This window comes from Pelophylax lessonae, assembly GCF_965119305.1.
Source record: "Pelophylax lessonae genome assembly, chromosome: 12".
In the NCBI taxonomy this organism is placed as follows: domain Eukaryota; kingdom Metazoa; phylum Chordata; class Amphibia; order Anura; family Ranidae; genus Pelophylax; species Pelophylax lessonae.
The window spans coordinates 114,789,271-114,806,904 of record NC_138779.1 but is presented as its reverse complement, the minus strand read 5'-3'; the positions used below and the strand labels follow the sequence as shown (position 1 = coordinate 114,806,904).

General features: G+C 44.1%; 1 protein-coding gene across 1 annotated transcript in view; it reads right to left on the bottom strand.

Annotated features, from left to right (window-relative positions):
- Window positions 1–17,634, bottom strand: part of LOC309567750 (sulfotransferase 2B1-like) — a 98,738-nt gene that overhangs the window by 24,419 nt on the left and 56,685 nt on the right. Inside the window, exons 3-4 of the mRNA XM_082273196.1 lie at window positions 11,904–12,112; window positions 3,277–3,403 (exon numbers count right to left, since the gene is read on the bottom strand). Of these exons, the coding sequence (XP_082129322.1) occupies window positions 3,277–3,403; window positions 11,904–12,112 (336 nt within the window). The remainder of the gene's footprint in view (window positions 1–3,276; window positions 3,404–11,903; window positions 12,113–17,634) is intronic.

The following is a 17,634-nucleotide window of genomic DNA, read 5'->3' as shown; positions in this document are numbered from 1 at the left end:
ACAGAAATTGGTGTTCCTACTGAAAGATTTCTGCTTTATTGTTTTGATTACACCTCTAAATGTTGGATTTACCTTAACTTTCAGTCCCAGTGACAGTGGTCAACAGGACAACTAGAGAGAGTAAATCACCCCAGCGAGAACACATAGCGGTAATAACCTAACATAACCTAACAAAGTTTCTAGTCCCTACACATGCCAAATAATTAAAGATTCCCTTGTTTCCAATGTTTTTTTTTTGGTAAATTCAGTGGCCAAAGCAGAAGGATTCAACAATTTTTTAATTTTTACACCCAAGTACCGGTATGCTGCTTCCTGGAACTGCTTAATATCAGCTATTCATTGTTTTTGCTAAATGTGTTAAATGAGGACTAAACTGGGGCTACTATGAAAATTAGGTTTGGTTGGGCTGTAGGCAGCTCAGGCTGATTGTACAGTTCCGAATTGTTGTTTTTCCCTTAGTTCAGTTGGGTTGTGAATTTCTCATTGTCCCCTGTAGGTGTCACTGATACTCTAGGGCATAGTATGAGATTTCACAAACTGACTGAGTTATGAATATTTTTTTTCCCTTCAACTTGCCCAGTAGATGGTTCATGGCCACTGGTGCATGCTGGGGGAAGGATGACAATATTTAGAACAGTTCATTTGCTCACTCTCTTACCTCAGGCTTTAGGCCTGAGGAGGTGCTGCTGGAGGGAGCTCTGTGATTAGGCCCAAAAGCAGATTTGGGGCCTATGTATGCTGAGGTGGTCCTGAGGCTGTCCTGCCCAGTGTAGAGTAAGCGGTGCCGAGGTGAGAAAATCCAGGAAGCACCCTTTGCTAGAGAGGGTCAGGAAGAAGGCTGGTCTCTCAGAAGGGTCTGGTGACTTGTTTGGAGGACTCACTGCAATCTGAAAACGTGCTTGCAATGTTTCCGGTTTAGGAAAAATGGTGAAATATCCAAAATGAACTGCGCAAAGTGGATAATATTTAACAATATTGCACTAAGTGCTAAATAAACTTAATAACAATTTAGTGAGTGTGCGATTATGGGAATCTCTTCCACACTGCGAGCAGCAACAAAAAACGTGTAAAACGTGATAAATGTAAAAAAAGGAGGTGAATATTGCGCTCAACAATATTACTCACAATAAGGTGCTAATGTGCATAATATAATAACCAATATAAATGTAAAAGCCGATATAAATCTTAAATTGCTAAAACCATTAATAGCATGAACTACAACAATGGATAAAAGCAAAAGACCAGCTAATATATAAATAAATAAATAAATAAATAGATAAAGTCCTTAAAGTGCTCAATTCAAAGTGATAAATATTCTCAGCAATGTGAACAACATGGACTTGGTGGGAATGATGGAAAGCCTTCACCTCAAAACCTTCACCCAGTGCTCTGATTAGGTACTTCTTACCAGAGGGATATGACCCCTTAATTACAGGGGGTCATAATCAGCATTGATATCCATAAAGGTTCCAAGCCATCTTTATCACTGTCCTCTCATCAGCAAAGAAACATGGCCAGGTACTTATAGAAAAACTCCGGTTGTAGGGACATCCAAAATGCAAAATAGAAAGGAGACTCCAATAGTGTAATATGCCAATATAACGAAGGTTTAATGTTAAAATTGCACTTACTCAATTACACTTGAAATTCCGCCTTCTAATACAAATACAACAATCGATGGGTTTGGTGGATGGAACGCCGCTCCACGCCAGCGTCCCGCCAACCCGGAACTCTACGGTCTCACGCTCCCGATGCACGTTTCGTCAGGCCGTGCTGACGTCATCAGGGGATCCGGGCTGGCGGGACGCTGGCGTGGAGCGGCGTTCCATCCACCAAACCCATCGATTGTTGTATTTGTATTAGAAGGCGGAATTTCAAGTGTAATTGAGTAAGTGCAATTTTAACATTAAACCTTCGTTATATTGGCATATTACACTATTGGAGTCTCCTTTCTATTTTGCATTTTGGATGTCCGTACAACCGGAGTTTTCTATAAGTACTTGGTCATGTTTCTTTGCTGATGAGAGGACAGTGATAAAGATGGCTTGGAACCTTTATGGATATCAATGCTAATTATGACCCCCTGTAATTAAGGGGTCATATCCCTCTGGTAAGAAGTACCTAATCACAGCACTGGGTGAAGGTTTTGAGGTGAAGGCTTTCCATCATTCCCACCAAGTCCACGTTGTTCACATTGCTGAGAATATTTATCACTTTGAATTGAGCACTTTAAGGACTTTATCTATTTATTTATTTATTTATTTATTTATTAGCTGGACTTTTGCTTTTATCCATTGTTATAGTTCATGCTATTAAGGCCCCGTTCACATAGGGGCGATCCGACTTGGGGGGGGGGCGACCTCCGAGGTCGCGGTGCGAGCAGCGCGCCGTGACCTCGCTGCGGCCACCACGGACTTCATAACATTGAAGTCTATGGCGGTCGCCTCCGGGTCGCCCCAAAGAAGCTCCGGACCCTTTTTCTAAGTCGGAGCGACTTGTGTCGCTCCTATTAGAACGGGTCCACAGCTTCCCTATGGAAGTCGACCTACGGCGACCTGTGAGGCGACCAGGTCGCCTCACAGGTCGCCTTAGTGTGAACGGGGACTAATGGTTTTAGCAATTTAAGACTTATATCGGCTTTTACATTTATATTGGTTATTATATTATGCACATTAGCACCTTATTGTGAGTAATATTGTTGAGCGCAATATTCACCCCCTTTTTTTACAATGTTTCCAGTTTGTCTTGAAGATTCTGACACTGTGAAGCTGGATTTTGTCCTGGATCTGTAAGTGATCTGCTGTGGTATCTGGGACTTTCACTCTCTCTACCTCCTTTTTATTTCAACATAAACATTTCCTTTGGAGGTGTTATCTTGCCTCTAGGGTACCAGGGAAGTGCTCCCTTTTTGGCATCCCATTTGGGGATCTGACCCACATATTTAACTATAAAATGCACAGAGGGGGAACATTTTCCTCTTTTATCTGCAAGAAGTTTTGATAGTTTGAACTTATTAGAGGTTACAGAAATTTGTGAAATTCATAAACCAAATGTAGAAAACAGAATGGATGGCATCTGGAGGAAGAAATAGTGTTATTAGAATGTTGTACAGAATATACAGATCATAGTGGCTGAAGTTGGGCTTTAATACACAAAACGAAATACAGATTAGTAAGCATATAAAATGTAAAATTTACACCAAAAGTTACTATAATAACTTAAAATATATGCTCACTGAAAATAAGCTACAGATAGCATTTAAGATGCCATTCTTACCATCATTGCTGAGAAAAAGAGAGATGAAATCCTTGAAATCTTCCTTGCCTTCCATGAATTGTGCATACAAGGAGAAGTAATACAGAGATACACACACATCTTTAGGGTTGCGTATGGTATAGATCACCTAAGGCAGGAAAGCAATATCTAAAGTTATTACAAAGTTATAACATTTAGGCCCTTTCACACGGGCTTTCCGATCAGGTCCGCCTGTCAGTTTTTCAGGTGGACCTGATCAGGCTCTCCATTCGCCCCTAAGGAATGGCATATGTCAGTGGTGACATGTTCCACTTACACCTGCCTCTATCCGATCAGATCCTGTCCGCCAAGTCCAGACGGATGGTGACCCTATTTTCCATCTATCTGGAGGATCGGATTGGATGGGATCGGATGAAAACGAACAGGTGGTTAGTTTTCATCCGATCTCCCCATAGAGGAGAGCGGGACTCTGACAGGTCTGTGTCAGCACAGTGAGCAGTGACAGACCTGTCATTCACCTGCTCAGCGGATCGATCCTCCGCTGAACAAAGCGGAGTCCACCAAACAAAACGCTTGTGTGAAAGGACCCTTACACTTTGCAGGCAAACCTACACTATAAATGAAATAGGTTAACCATCAGCTGGTGATGGTACAAAACATGAAAGCAAGTTCTGTGCATTCCATAGTGATATCGCCTCTAGCAAGTTCTCACCAGTGAAATGATCGCAAGTGTGTCAGCCTTATTGTATCCCCTAGACTTATTTTTTTGTTTTTATTCTTCACTAAGGATGAAGGGTGTGTGTATTTGGATCTAGCTTGAAGTCTAGGGGAAGGATGTTTTTGGCTATTACGTTCCTTACTCCCTTGCCTTGGGGGGTCTCTCTTCAGCAGAGCCCCTGACCTAATATCTATTGGTCTGCTTTGGCTGACCACAAAAAACAGGATCCACCTCGTCTTTCTTTAGGTGGACCTGAGTGTGCCTTACCCCTGTGAGGAGCCTTGCACCCCTGGGGGTCAAAGAAGGGTCCTTCCTCTGCTACATACAGTTTATACAGCAATGAACACATGCACATACCATAGTAAAGAACATAGTTTATTTAGACCAGTTTGGCTCAATAGAAACCTATCCCCAGGGATTTTAACGAGCTTCTACCGCTGCATCATTGAGAGCATCCTGACCTACTCCATCACTGTATGGTACGGAAGCTCCACTGTGTGTGAACGTAAAGCATTGCAAAGGGTGGTCAAAACCGCTCAACGCATCACTGGCACTCAACTACCTGCCATTGAGCACCTTCACCACAGTAGATGTCTGCGCAGAGCTCACAACATCATCAAGGACCCTTCGCATCCCAGTCATAAACTGTTTAACCTCCTTCCATCACGAAGGAGATACAGAAACTTGCGCACCAGAACCAGCAGGTTCAGGGACAGTTTTTTTCCATCCACCATCATACTACTGAACTCAACACTACACCGTTAATCCCTACAAAACAAACACAAACAAAAGACTGTGTATGCCCTCTGTACTATACGTGTACATACTACATAGTATATCTTTTCACTTCTCAGTACATCTGCACTATTTATATTTGTATGTATCTTTATCATTACGGTACATTCTGCCCAACATTTCACACTCATCTGTGTATGTAGTGTATGCGTATGTGTATGTATGTATGTGTATATGTATGTGTGTATGTGTGTATATATATATATGTATATATATATATGTATATGTGTATATATATATGTATATATGTATGTATGTATGTATATATATTTTTTAATTTGTAAATATGCTAGATGGTTATCTGCACTCTTGTACGACTGCTACATTTTGCATTTCTAGTAGATGCTAAACGGCATTTCGTTGCTGTGTACCTGTACTATGCAATGACAATAAAGTTGTATCTATCTATCTATCTATCTATCTATCTATCTATCTATCTATCTATCTATCTATCTATCTATCTATCTATCTATCTATCTATCTATCTATCTATCTATCTATCTATCTATCTATCTATCTATCTATCTATCTATCTATCTATCTATCTATCTATCTATCTATCTATCTATCTATCTATCTATCTATCTATCTATCTATCTATCTATCTATCTATCTATCGTGGCAGAAAACATGAAGTTACGCTTCCTTTCAGTCACCCTATTCCCTTGTTTTTAAGTGGTTCCATTTCCTTGCAGGGTCCTATGGATCCACCCATTTGTGCATGCTCTATGAAGTTACTACAGGCCAACATCAGGACACTACCTACCCTCAGGGCCAGATTAACGTAGGGGCTATTGGAGCTGCAGCTCCAGGCCCCTACCTTTATATAGGCCCCGGGTTGGCCATATTCACTGTTACCGCTCTTCTGTCACTTGTAAACACAGAAGTCTGGCTTCTATGCTCGCTTCCCCAGGCAGCTCCCTCAGAACCTCCCCACACAGCACGAAGGCCGGACAAGGAGGGACAGGTGCCGATGCATGGATGTGTTTATGGGCTTCAGAGACAGCATCCCATGTTGAATTAGGCATGCATAGCTGCACCCTTCCTCCTCTGGGTGCATGCCAAGGCACAGCCCTTAAGGCCCTTCAAAATCCTCAGCACCAAGCCCATGATGCTCTTAATCCGGCCCTGCCTACCCTGACATGCGCAGGCAACCAGAGAACACCATACACATAAATAAGATACCTCTGCTCCTCCTCCAAGTGACTGATAATAGCTAGCATGGGCATACTTATGCAACAGGGCTAAGAATTATGGGATGTGAAGTCCCAAGGAGGGGGATAACATTAGTTTGACTAAAATTGTTAGTGCGCACTTTCTTTTTTTGGTGAAGCAGCACAGAAGAAGCTGAAGCCTGTGGCTGTAACAGTTTAAACTGTAAGGCCTGGTTCACATTAGTGCAATTTCAGATGCGACCTAAGTCACACAGAATTGCATGACAATGGAAATCACATTGTTCTCAATGGTGCCCATTCACAACAAGTCATCTCAACACTGAGTGATTTTGGAAAAGGTTTCTGTACTACTTTGGCGCGATTCCAGTGAGATTTTGGCCCCAAAGAAAGAAAAATATGCATACCTTATCAAAGCTGCATCTAAGTTACATTTAAACCACTACATAATCGCACTAAGAACCGTATGGCAGCAGTGTGAACTAGCCTAAGTGTTTCTTAACACAGAGCAGCCCCAATCAGCCTCCTTTTGTGTCCCCTGTCGGTGCTCCTGGACCCTCCCCTTTGATCAGTGCCCTCAATAGCAAGCCGTTTGCTATGGGGGCAGTGGTGCGTGCCCACTCCTAAGACCCGCTCTATGAGTCCATAAGACACTTAGAGCTGTGGCTTGGTCCCACCCTGTTCTCTCTTCACTGGCTCACTGACTGTGATTGACAGCACATGAAGAGAGAGACACCCGGGACAGCCGAGACTCTCGTGCACATCACTGGATCGAGGGGTGACTTGGGTAGGCATTAGGAGGGGCTGTGGGGGGGGGGGGAGTAGCATATGGAAGGTTTTTGACCTTCATGCATAGAATGCATAAAGGTAAAAAACCTTCAGCCTTTACAACCACTTTAACTACAAAGTATTATCTTATCTGTAGTCATTGTGCCTTTTATGTCTGTAGCCCATCCCCCATAGGAGCCTCTGTTGAATGGGATCCCCGACCCTGCACAGCCAGGCACACCAAATTTCCACAGGCTCACTTGAGGCAGGAAACAGTCCAGCAGCTTTGGTTTGTGTGACAGACTCACCCGGGACAGAAACTTTTGAAGAGGACTAGGATTAAGCCTCTTACCAACTGACTATTGGTCTTGGCTTTTAAGGGAACACTACTCTTTGGGAGGTGGATGCCTGGGGGACAATTAGAGTGGTCTTATATCAAGTTCATGTCTCCCCGAAACATACAGACTCTGGAAATCCTGGACCGGGATCCCTGTTTAGGGCCAAGCTGCCCCATCACCAGCAATAACTGCTTTACATTGTGAGACTCAAAGCAGATGTTAATATAATGAGACTACTGGAACATTGTATGAGCTTTGTCTTATAGCCTGTTGTAGACCGTTGCCATGAAGTCTGTTACTCCTAATTAATCAAATCATTGCTTAGATAAGGATTTCATGGTCAAATGGGTCACCTATTGTTTGTCTGTCTGCTAGGATTCTGTGCACTCCACCTAGGCTGGTTTAGGTGACCAGTTAAATAGTTCAAGTTAATTATATCACTGTCAGCTATTAGTAGCCAGAGGTGAATTAACATAGTTTATGTTGGCTTTTCTTAGTTATGTTAATTATATTTCTGCATACAATTTCCTTTGCATTCAATAATTTGATCAGCCTCACCTGATTGTGTAGTGTATATATTCTGTGTGAGTTTTCAATAAACAGTTCCAGTTCTTATCTAAGCTATTATTGGCTAGTCTTGAATGGTCAGCTATAATACTGTATCTGGTATCTATGTACAGATTGGAGGGAGCGGTATACCGACAGAAGCACAAAAGTGGGGTGCTAGGATGGTTCCGTCACATTTAGTGGCAAGTGGTGGGATGCTTCCTGCAGTCTGGGACATCCAAACCTCCACCGAAATCCAAGATCAGGATAGCAGTCTTTGGTCGCCCCAGCAGAGATATGGACCTGGCATCAGAGTTCGAGGGGGTGCTGCAGATTGCAATTTCAGCATACTCCAGGACTCTGTGTGCAGATCAATACCTGGAGCTCAGGCAGTGGATTCAGGTGGAGCTCTGGACAGGAGCCCACCAGGTTGCTGGTATATATCAGGGCAAGTGCTTTCCAACCGCAATGGGCCAGTGCTCAACGGGAGTTGCGGATGGCATTCCTGGGAGAGCGGCCCCAGGAGCAATGGGTGTCAAAGTTGGGCAGGCTGGTCCAGCAGGAGTTCGACCTGGACAATCTATATTGGGCTCTGCAATGGCATGCAGAGCAGGAATATTTCGGAAAGACAACAGAATGCTCTCTGGAGGGATATGACTTTGGCGGCCCTGAATTACTGTGAGGGAGATGTTTTTGTGTTTTGCAATGAAGGGGAACCTACCCTTGAGGGCTAAGAATGTAGAGAGGCTATATTCGGTCTTGCAGGGGGTTTCAGAGCTTAAACCTGATCTGGAATATTTGCTAAAAAATGAACAGCACCTGGAAAGGGCATACAGGGAACTGCTAGAACATGTTCAGCAGCATGCCCCAGGATCAGCCGCTGAAGCTCCGAAGATTGCTGTCCCCAAAGCTGAAGCATAGACAACCAGCCAGAGGGTCCAAGACCTCTGCCCCATGCCTGTGGCTGTCCCGGAGGCCCAGGGTGAGAATCTAGCAGTCACTCCCCAGCAGCAGTTCAAAGATTCGGGAGAAGAGGAGGTCATATTCCCTCCCCGGCCACAGATTACAGAAAACATGGAGTTAATTGATATTTCATCAGAGGATGTAACATTTACTGAGGTTCCAACTGAAGTTCCGACAACAGGGCAGAGTTCTGCTAGCCTCTGCCCAGCACCAGTAGCATCTTCTGGGTCCCAGGGACAGGAGATGGTGAACCTCTTTCCCCAGACACTAGTTCCAGAGACTGGGGATTTAATAGACTTTTCTGCTGAGGAGAACCAACCCAGTGAACCTCCAGCACAGGAGCTGGCATCAAGGCAGAGCGCTGCTGACCTCTGCCTGCAACAATCGGTGACCCTGTAGGATGTGTGTAAGGCCACGGATTTTTCAATTTACTTCCCAGCAGGACAGCTAGCAACAGGGAAGATAATCACTGAGCTCTGCCCAGCCCCAACAGCAGCTTCAGCCCTTCTGAGAGAAGAGGCAGCCGGCCTTTCTCCCACACCACTGAAAGGCACATGGGATTTTCCAACAGCAGCATCTGCGGAGTTACAACAAACTTCTCCAGCTGAAGCGTGGGCAACTAGACAGATGGTCCAAGACCTCTGCCCCACACATGTGGCAGTTCTGGAGGCCCAGGATGAGAAAGTGGTGACTACTCCCTAGCAACAGTACCACATTCTGGGCATGGAGGAAGCCCAACTCCCTCCCCAACAGTTAGCCAGAGGGTATTATGTGGGGTCCCCAGCAAAAGTGCTGGCAACAGGGCAGAGAGCTATTAACCTCTGCCCAGCACCGGCAACAACTGCAGAAATCCAGGGAGCCCAGGCAGTCGGCCCCTCTCGCCAGTGACAAGCTGATGTAGTGAAGCTTCTACAACCAGCTGAAGCACTGGCAGCCAGACAGAGTCAGCAACCTCTGCTCCACACCTACTGATAACAAATATTCCCTGCAGCCATAAATGGAGATCATGCGGACTGACTATGTGTGAGTTCACTCTGCCTGACTAACGCATGTTGTGGAGGTCTGGGAACCTGTTAGTCGACTTTTGATGGAGGAGAAATGCAAAAGACTCATCTGGGACAGATACTTTGGGAGAGGACTAGGAGTTAGCCTCTTACCCACTGACTATGGGCCTGACCTTGGATTTTAAGGGAACACTACTCTTTGGGAGGCCTCATGCCTCATCACCAGCAATGACTGCTTTACACTGTGAGACTCATGGCAAATGTTAAAATAATCAGAATACTGGGACATTGCATGAACATTGCCTCATAGCCTGTTGTAGATCGTTGCCATGTGGATGTGGATTCCATGGTTAATTGGGTCACCTATTGTTTGTCTGTCTGCTATTATTCTGTGCACTCCGCCTAGGCTGGTTCAGGGTTACTAGTTAATTAGTTCAAGTTAATGATATCACTGTCAGCTATAAGTTGCTAGAGGCTGTTTCTTGGTTATGTTAATTATATTTCTGTATACAATTTACTTTGCATACATTAATGTGATCAGCCTCACCTGATTGTGGAGTGTATATATTATTTGTGAGTTGTCAATAAATGGTTCCAGTTCTCATCTTGGCTATTGTTGGCTAGTCTTGAAAGGTTAGTTTTAATATCTGGTATCTATGTCCAGACTGGAGGAAGCTGTATACTGACAGAAGCACATAATTGGGGTGCTGGGATGGTTCCGTCCTATTTTGTTTTTTTATTTAGGGGTTAATAAACTTAAATGGGAATGTGATACTTATGGGATGCCCACTTGACTTGAACAAACTTCTTCAGGAACACTTCCACTATATACACAGTCTTTATACATTCCTCTGGCTCCTCTAGCACATCACTTGCTTGTAGAAAAAAAATTACACAGACCCAGCTAGAACATTGTTTGATGGATCTGGCAAGGCACTCAGCCAGATCAAGCAAAAGCGCTTTACAGTCAGGGGTTGCGGGCCCCTTAGTTGTGTGGAAAAGTCAGTGTCCAGCTTCCATCCCTGTGGCTACTGATCCCAGTACACCCTTTTTAGGCACTGCCAGCCCACCTGGATGCAGCTGCCCCTTCCACTAGCCCTCCTGGCTACTTTCTACAGTCCTTCTAGACTGTCACACTCACCAGCCCTCTTTGCTGACTTCTCCCTTGAGATCTCCCGGACTTGCTGACTCTCTCCCGCTGACCTCCCATCTGCTCCCGTGTATCAAGGACAGGACTCCTCCATGTGTTGTAGAGGATCCCTCCAGCACCCAAGCCCCAGGTCTGAGGTCACTCCACCCAGACTAGGGGGCACCCTCAAGGGCCTCCGACAGCCTCCTCAGCCCTCCATCTCCAATTTTCCACCTGACACCACATTGCCCCTGCTGGGCTGACTCAGAGGATTTAAGAGGTGCCCTCCCCTTGGCAGTCTATTTGGCCAGAATTTGCTGGGACCCTCATCAATACTCCAGACAGCTCCTAGCCTGCCTCCCATTCTTCTGGAAGTTTCTCAAAAGTCCCAGCAACTGGGGAAAGGTACCAGAGCTGCTGCCTCATGAGCCATCCAGCCTACCCGAGTCACTTACCCTGACCCAGATTCATCACAGGCTTGGCTGCCAGCCAAGCCAAGCCAAGCCAAACATTTTACCTACACTACAGAATAAAAACCTATGTACATCCTGGCACTCTACACTAGAGGATGCTATATGTCTATTACAGAGAATATGCTTTGCTGTTAGGCACAAGACTTATACTGGTATTGGATCTGTGCACCAAGGGATGAATGAATTGATATAATTCATAGGAGTTAGGCGACGTTCATAGTCGTTTAGAGGCAGTTGAGTTTAGTGGCATTTTTTTTAAAGCAAAAAAAAATGCATTCAGACGGAAGTTTATTGGCATTTGAAACGCCAAATGCTTGTAACAGCGTGCAATCGCATCTAAATGCGGTAACTCCTGTTTATAAACATTTTGTGTATAGGTGTTTTCAAAGGGAATACATTTCTGACCATTTTACAATGTAAAAACGCTTCTAAACGTAAACACGCATAAACGCGGCATGTAAACATGGCAAAACTGATGTTTTCAATTGTCAATTACTAGCTGTCAAGTTCCAGCATTCAGGAGAGCTTTTCAAATGCCCGTGTACATGAAGCCTAAATGAGAATCCCATGCAGAGCAGCTCTGTTCCCAGCTCCACTATCACCTCCAATTATATGTATGAAAGTCAGTGAGCTCAGCTTCATTTATCCTATATTGTGGAAAGGATACTAAAGATTTGTTTTTGTTACATACTGTATAAATCAGTCTATAGTTCAAATGTATCTCAGTGTGGTTGCCACTTACCTTGGCCTTAGACTTTTGAAATGACTGTGGAAATAAATGTATAGGTAAATGAGTTGTGATAAGTCGAGGAGATGGCCTGTTCTCAATTTGCCTTCTGCCTGAATACTGCTCAATCCATGGTACACGGTCCCAGCTAAATTTTGTTTTCACTGGTGTTGGATCTCCATTGCTGTAAATAAGGCTCAGGATTTCTTGAAGCCATGTGGTTCCTGGAATTACATCAAGTTAATGCATTGTTAACATTATTCAGATATGTGAGTACAATATAGAAATATATAGTGCTTATGAAATCTGTGTAAGACTACAGATTTGCTGTAAAAAAAAAAAAAAAATCTACTATTTCATTTATTTTTCAGTTTTTAATATAGTATTAATGATAGTCTATGTTATTTTAGGTGGTGGAAGCATCTCCTTGTCAGTGCACAGAGCTACACAATAAGTTTCCTAATTTTCCAATGTTTATTCTGACAGACAGTAGATTATGCGGGTGAGGTTTAATTTGTTAGCCACAGCTACACTGGCAAAAAAGCACACCCTTACTAGCATGTCTCAGTTTTGTATGCAAGCAGTACATAGGGCTTATACCATAGAGGGATGGAACCTGTGTCCCTCCGTGGGCATAAAGAAAAAGATCTTACGGTAAGCACGAGAATCTTTTTTTAGAAATTCAGAATTAATTTACAGTAGGGACATCCATAAGCAGTCCAGCTGAAGAGTGGGCAACATTTACTGACAAACCTAAAGAAATTTTAGGAGTGTCACATGTCAGATGTATATGAAGGAATCAGCTCCCGAATCTAACTGGATGGGAAGAAAACATCTGTAAAGGAAGAGGAACTGTCACAACTAAGGGGAAGACTGAGAAACAACCTGCTGTTCCAGAGCAAGATATGAAAGACCACTGCAACTCACTGAAGGAGTAATGGGCCCCTGCCAGGGAGATGGGAGAGCCAATCAGCAATCCATCAAGATAACAAGTGGAAAAAAAAAACACTCCACCAAAAAAGTGAGTAAAACAGTCACTAAGGCTTAAAATGGTTGTGCATATATAACTCTTGCATATACTCACTGAAGTGTCTAGCCTCAGGTAATACACAGAGATTAAACAAATCCTCCTACATAAGATGTACATGTTTATCTGTTGCTCTCTCTTCTTTAAAGCGGTTTAAATTCCATCATTTACACAGCATCTCTGAACTTCCGGAGACACGGACTTGGGATCTGATGTCAATCCCTGTATAGCATAGAGCAGGGAACTGAGTGCTATGTGAGACCTGAGTGGAGGGAATATACATCCTTGTCTACACAATCTCATAGGGAAACATGCACAACCAGGGGCTTAACTACAGGGGTTGCAATTTCAACCGGGCCCCATGCTCCAGGGGGCCTGTGCGGCTCCCCTGTACACCTGGAGAGGAGGGGCAGTGGGGGAACCATGTAGAGAAATCACTGTCCTCCTTTTCCTCCTGTAGCTGCAGGAGGAAAATGGAGGAGATTGGTTTCTCTGTATGCTGCCCCCGCCACTCCTCCTATCCAGTTCACTTGTGTTCTGCTGTCTCTGGGCCCCTGTGTGCTCCCCCCCTACTGTGCTGCCCCCCACTGTGTTCCCTTCCCTCCCTGCAGGGATGTGTCACAATAGAGAACCAGGAAGGGGTCAGTAAATATGTAATTTACCAGCTCCTTCCCTTTCTGAATGGACAGAGTCATAATTAGTAACATTGTGAAAAAATAAAATAAAATGATAAAAAATAATACAATTAAAATATACCAAAAAATAAGGCTCCATGTACACGGGACGTTGTTAAAAGTCCCTTTGAATGCTGGAATTTTTAGGACGTTTGAAACGTCCGTTCGGTCGCGTTTGTACCTGTGTTTAGCGGGCGTTAAGCAGCGTTTGCGTTTAGAAGCGTTCCTAGAGGTCAAAAAAATTATTCCCCTTTAAAATGGAAAAACTCGAACGCTAAACGTGGGTCATCGCGTTCGGACGCGTTCGGACGCGTTCAGACGCGTTCGGACGCGTTTGTGCGTTTGAAACGCCGGGAAACACACGTTCGAACGCAAATAATTGCGTTCTAAAAACAGTCCCTGAACGCAACTGCCTGCAAATGACTGTAAACGACCTGGTATACATGGACAGATAAGATAAAATGTAGATGGGTTCAGGGGCTTCTGAAAAAAACGCCCAACTGCTCCTAAACGGCCATTTCCAGCGTCCCGTGTACATGGAGCCTAAAAACGACTAATACCAGTGGGTGAAATCCCAGAATCGCAAAGGTCACACTTGCGACCGGGCCCTGGCATCCCACCACCGTGGGGAGGCCCCAAGATGGCAGGAAGTTGGCCCACTGCAGAACTTGTGAAAGGGTCCCGCTGCGGGACCATCATAAAGGGCCCCACAACCAGAGTAAAGGGCCCCAGGATCAGTGGGAAGAGCCCCAGGCTTCAAGGTAGGGGCCTCGGCCAGGGGTCCGGGGGGGCCCTTCATGGTTTTTTGCACCAGGGCCCTGAAGGTTCTAGTTACGCCTCTGTGCACAACTGAGACTGTCCAGTCTCAGACTCCCCAGCCTGTGCTGGAGACCCCTAACCCCAGCCCCCTCTATTACTTAGAGTCAGCATAAGCTGTCAGAAGTGACTCATGCATACAGAAGAGGAATGAGGCAGCAGAATTTACACAGCATTTCTGAGCTTCCAGAGGCAGAAATCTGGGATCTGATGTCAAACACTGCACAACATAGAAAAGGGAGCTGATTGTAATGTGCAACCTGAGTGGAGGGAATAGGCCTTCCCCCTTACACAATCTCATAGGAAAACATGCACAGCTGAGACTGGTAATCACAGGCTGTGTCCTGGAAGACAAATCTTGTAAGAATAATTAAGCCATCAGAGGAAAATACCATGTAGCACTAAGAAGATGTTCAATGGGATTCCGGTCAGTGCACTGACTTGCAAAATAAGAAATAGAAAGTGCTTGTTATGGTGAACCAAAAGGAAGTATGGAGACCCACTATACAAGGAAGCATCCCCAGAATGGCACAAAGGCATCACTATGTTCCCAAGCAAAGGCTTTAAATTAGTATCTATGTATTCTTGTTTCAGAGATAGAAGCTCAATGTCCCCCTTAAGTCCAGACACCCTGACACCAAAGGGGAGGCTGATGATGGATAAGTAATAAAACAGGGCAGCATTATCAATATGTATATATATATATATATACATACACACAGTATATATAAACAGAGATGTATAGTAACGAAGTAGAACTACTTAAGTACTGTACTTAAGTACCGAAATGCGGTATCTGTACTTTCCTAAAGTAGAATTTTTTTCTCCTACTTCTACTTTTACTTCACTACATTTTTCCGATGATTTCGATACTTCTACTCCGATATTTTTTTTTTGTGCTGCATCGTTACTCGTTACTTTTAAAAAAATTACCACTGCCAGAACAGTAGATGGCAGGTTGCATAAAGCTCCAAAAAATGTGTATAATGTCATTCATTTGTAAATCAGCACATACGAAAATAAAGGCAGTGTATAATAAAAGCTGCTATACCAAATCTTTCCAATAAAAAGAAAATATGAAACAAACAAAGGTGCTACAGCGGCAGCGCTTAAAGTGCATCAAGAAACAAACTACTAACAAACACAACTTGGCTGTGCGAATAAAGTGCCTGTGCAATCGATATAATATCATCGTTGCCCCCAGTGTGCCCTGCCCACACTTCGAGTCCACACAGTATCAAAAAAACAACAGTGCTAAAGCCTAAATGCATTGAAAATAATTATTCCCACAATGTAGTAACAGTAAATTCAATTCATATAAAAATAAAATATGAAAATAAAATCACAATAAAATAAGTTATGAAATAATAAGTTAGGTGACTTAGGGTCAGGTCAGGTGCGTGCAACAAGTTGAAGTGTGTAAGATAAGATTGCTTTAGGTGATGAACTTCTTGGCGGCCCTGGCAGGATGACGGGGACACCCGCCATTTCTGGAGCCGAGCCACTGTGATTTCCCAACATGTGACAAAGTGACAGCCAGGAGATCTAGTGTAGTGCTCAGCTCAACAATACCGGTCCTCTTTTATATATAAAAATGAAATAAATATACATACTGACTCACAATTTAGTAGTAGTAGTAGTAGGTAGTAGCGTGTAGCAGGCAGCACAACTCAATTCAATCAATCCCACAGCTTCGCTCGCGCCGCGGCCCGCGGAATCACTGTCGTCATCATGATCATCAAGTTAAGAGACCGCACTGGAGGAGCCGTGCTGCCACTTCCCGCTTGAGGTCTCTCCGCCTCTAAACGTGATGTGTCACTCAGACTCCACCCCTTAGGGCCCTTACTGAGTCTGAGAGGAGTTGTGACGCGGGAGCAGGACTCGGAGCATTTTCTTTGGCATCTCTCTCATCTTCTTCTTCTATGAGGTGAGGTGAGTGAGGTGGACCGTGGAGAGACTGAGAGGGCCTAATCCTTGCCATCTGCTACCATGGCAATGTGCCATTTGAGAATCAAATCAATATAAAAATATATATTATATTAATATACACACACACACGGGCACGGCCTGGGCCGGCCCGGGTCATGGGCGGCTGGGTGGCTTTTTTGAACCAAGATGACGGTGATGGCTATGATGATTATTTATCCGATCATCCATGGTCCATGGACTCACCTGGACCATAAGTGTTGTTGTGTGTGTGGGTGAGGTGGACTGGTGCCTGTGCTTCCTGCGGCCTGCCTCTGCCTGTGCGGCTGTGCCCGCACTGCAGTGGCCACTGGCAGTGGCACAGGCACTTGACTTGAGCAAAGCAAATGAGCACTAGTGTGAAGGAGTCAGGACTCAGGACAGGTGGTGGAAGCATGTTCTGACAAGTTCTTATAATGAAAATAATATATATAGACAGGTTTTTGAACCAGTGCAGTGCCAGTGCTGCTCCTAAGGTGAGACTGAGAGAGGCTATCCAGTCCACCACTTTACTTGAGCAGATCACAGAAGAAAGGTGGAAGCATCTGACAGCAAGTGACAAGCACTTCTTAGATTGCACACTGGAATTCAGTTATGGACTTTTCGTTATAAAGTTTAGTTTACACACTTAATCTTGCACCTAACTTATTCACAATCACAACTTATTTTATTGTGGTATTGTCATATAATATATTTTATATGAATTAAATTTACATTGTGGGAATAATTTGCACTGCATTTAGCACAGACATGTCACTTTATTTTTGATACTGTGGACGATTAATCTGATTTTGAATACAAGAAGAATATATATTATTATTATATAATTGCATTTGCAGGTACTTTATTAGCATTTTTAGCACAGCCACTTTGTTAGTAGTTTTTGATGCATTTTTCACTTTTTAAGCGTTGTAGGTTAAGGTTTGTGATTGTGAAGCTGGCCTGGCACATCATCATCAATCATCAAGCGAATCAAATCAATCCGCGGATTCCGTGATTAGACTGCGCATGCTCATTCTGCCTCAGCTGAAAAGATGGACGAACCAAAAACACCACCTTCCACCCCTGGCCCTTCAACTTCAAGTGATCTGCCTGGCTGTGAGAGTGAGGAAGCTCATGAAGGAGACCACCCCTGGCCCTACTTAGAGTCGATGTTCTCATATGTCGGTGTGAAAGACAAGTCATATAGAATGAGGTGCTTACTCTGCCGCCCGAAAGGTTGTGAAATACTGGCCTTCAAAAATTCACCGTCGAATTTGAAGAA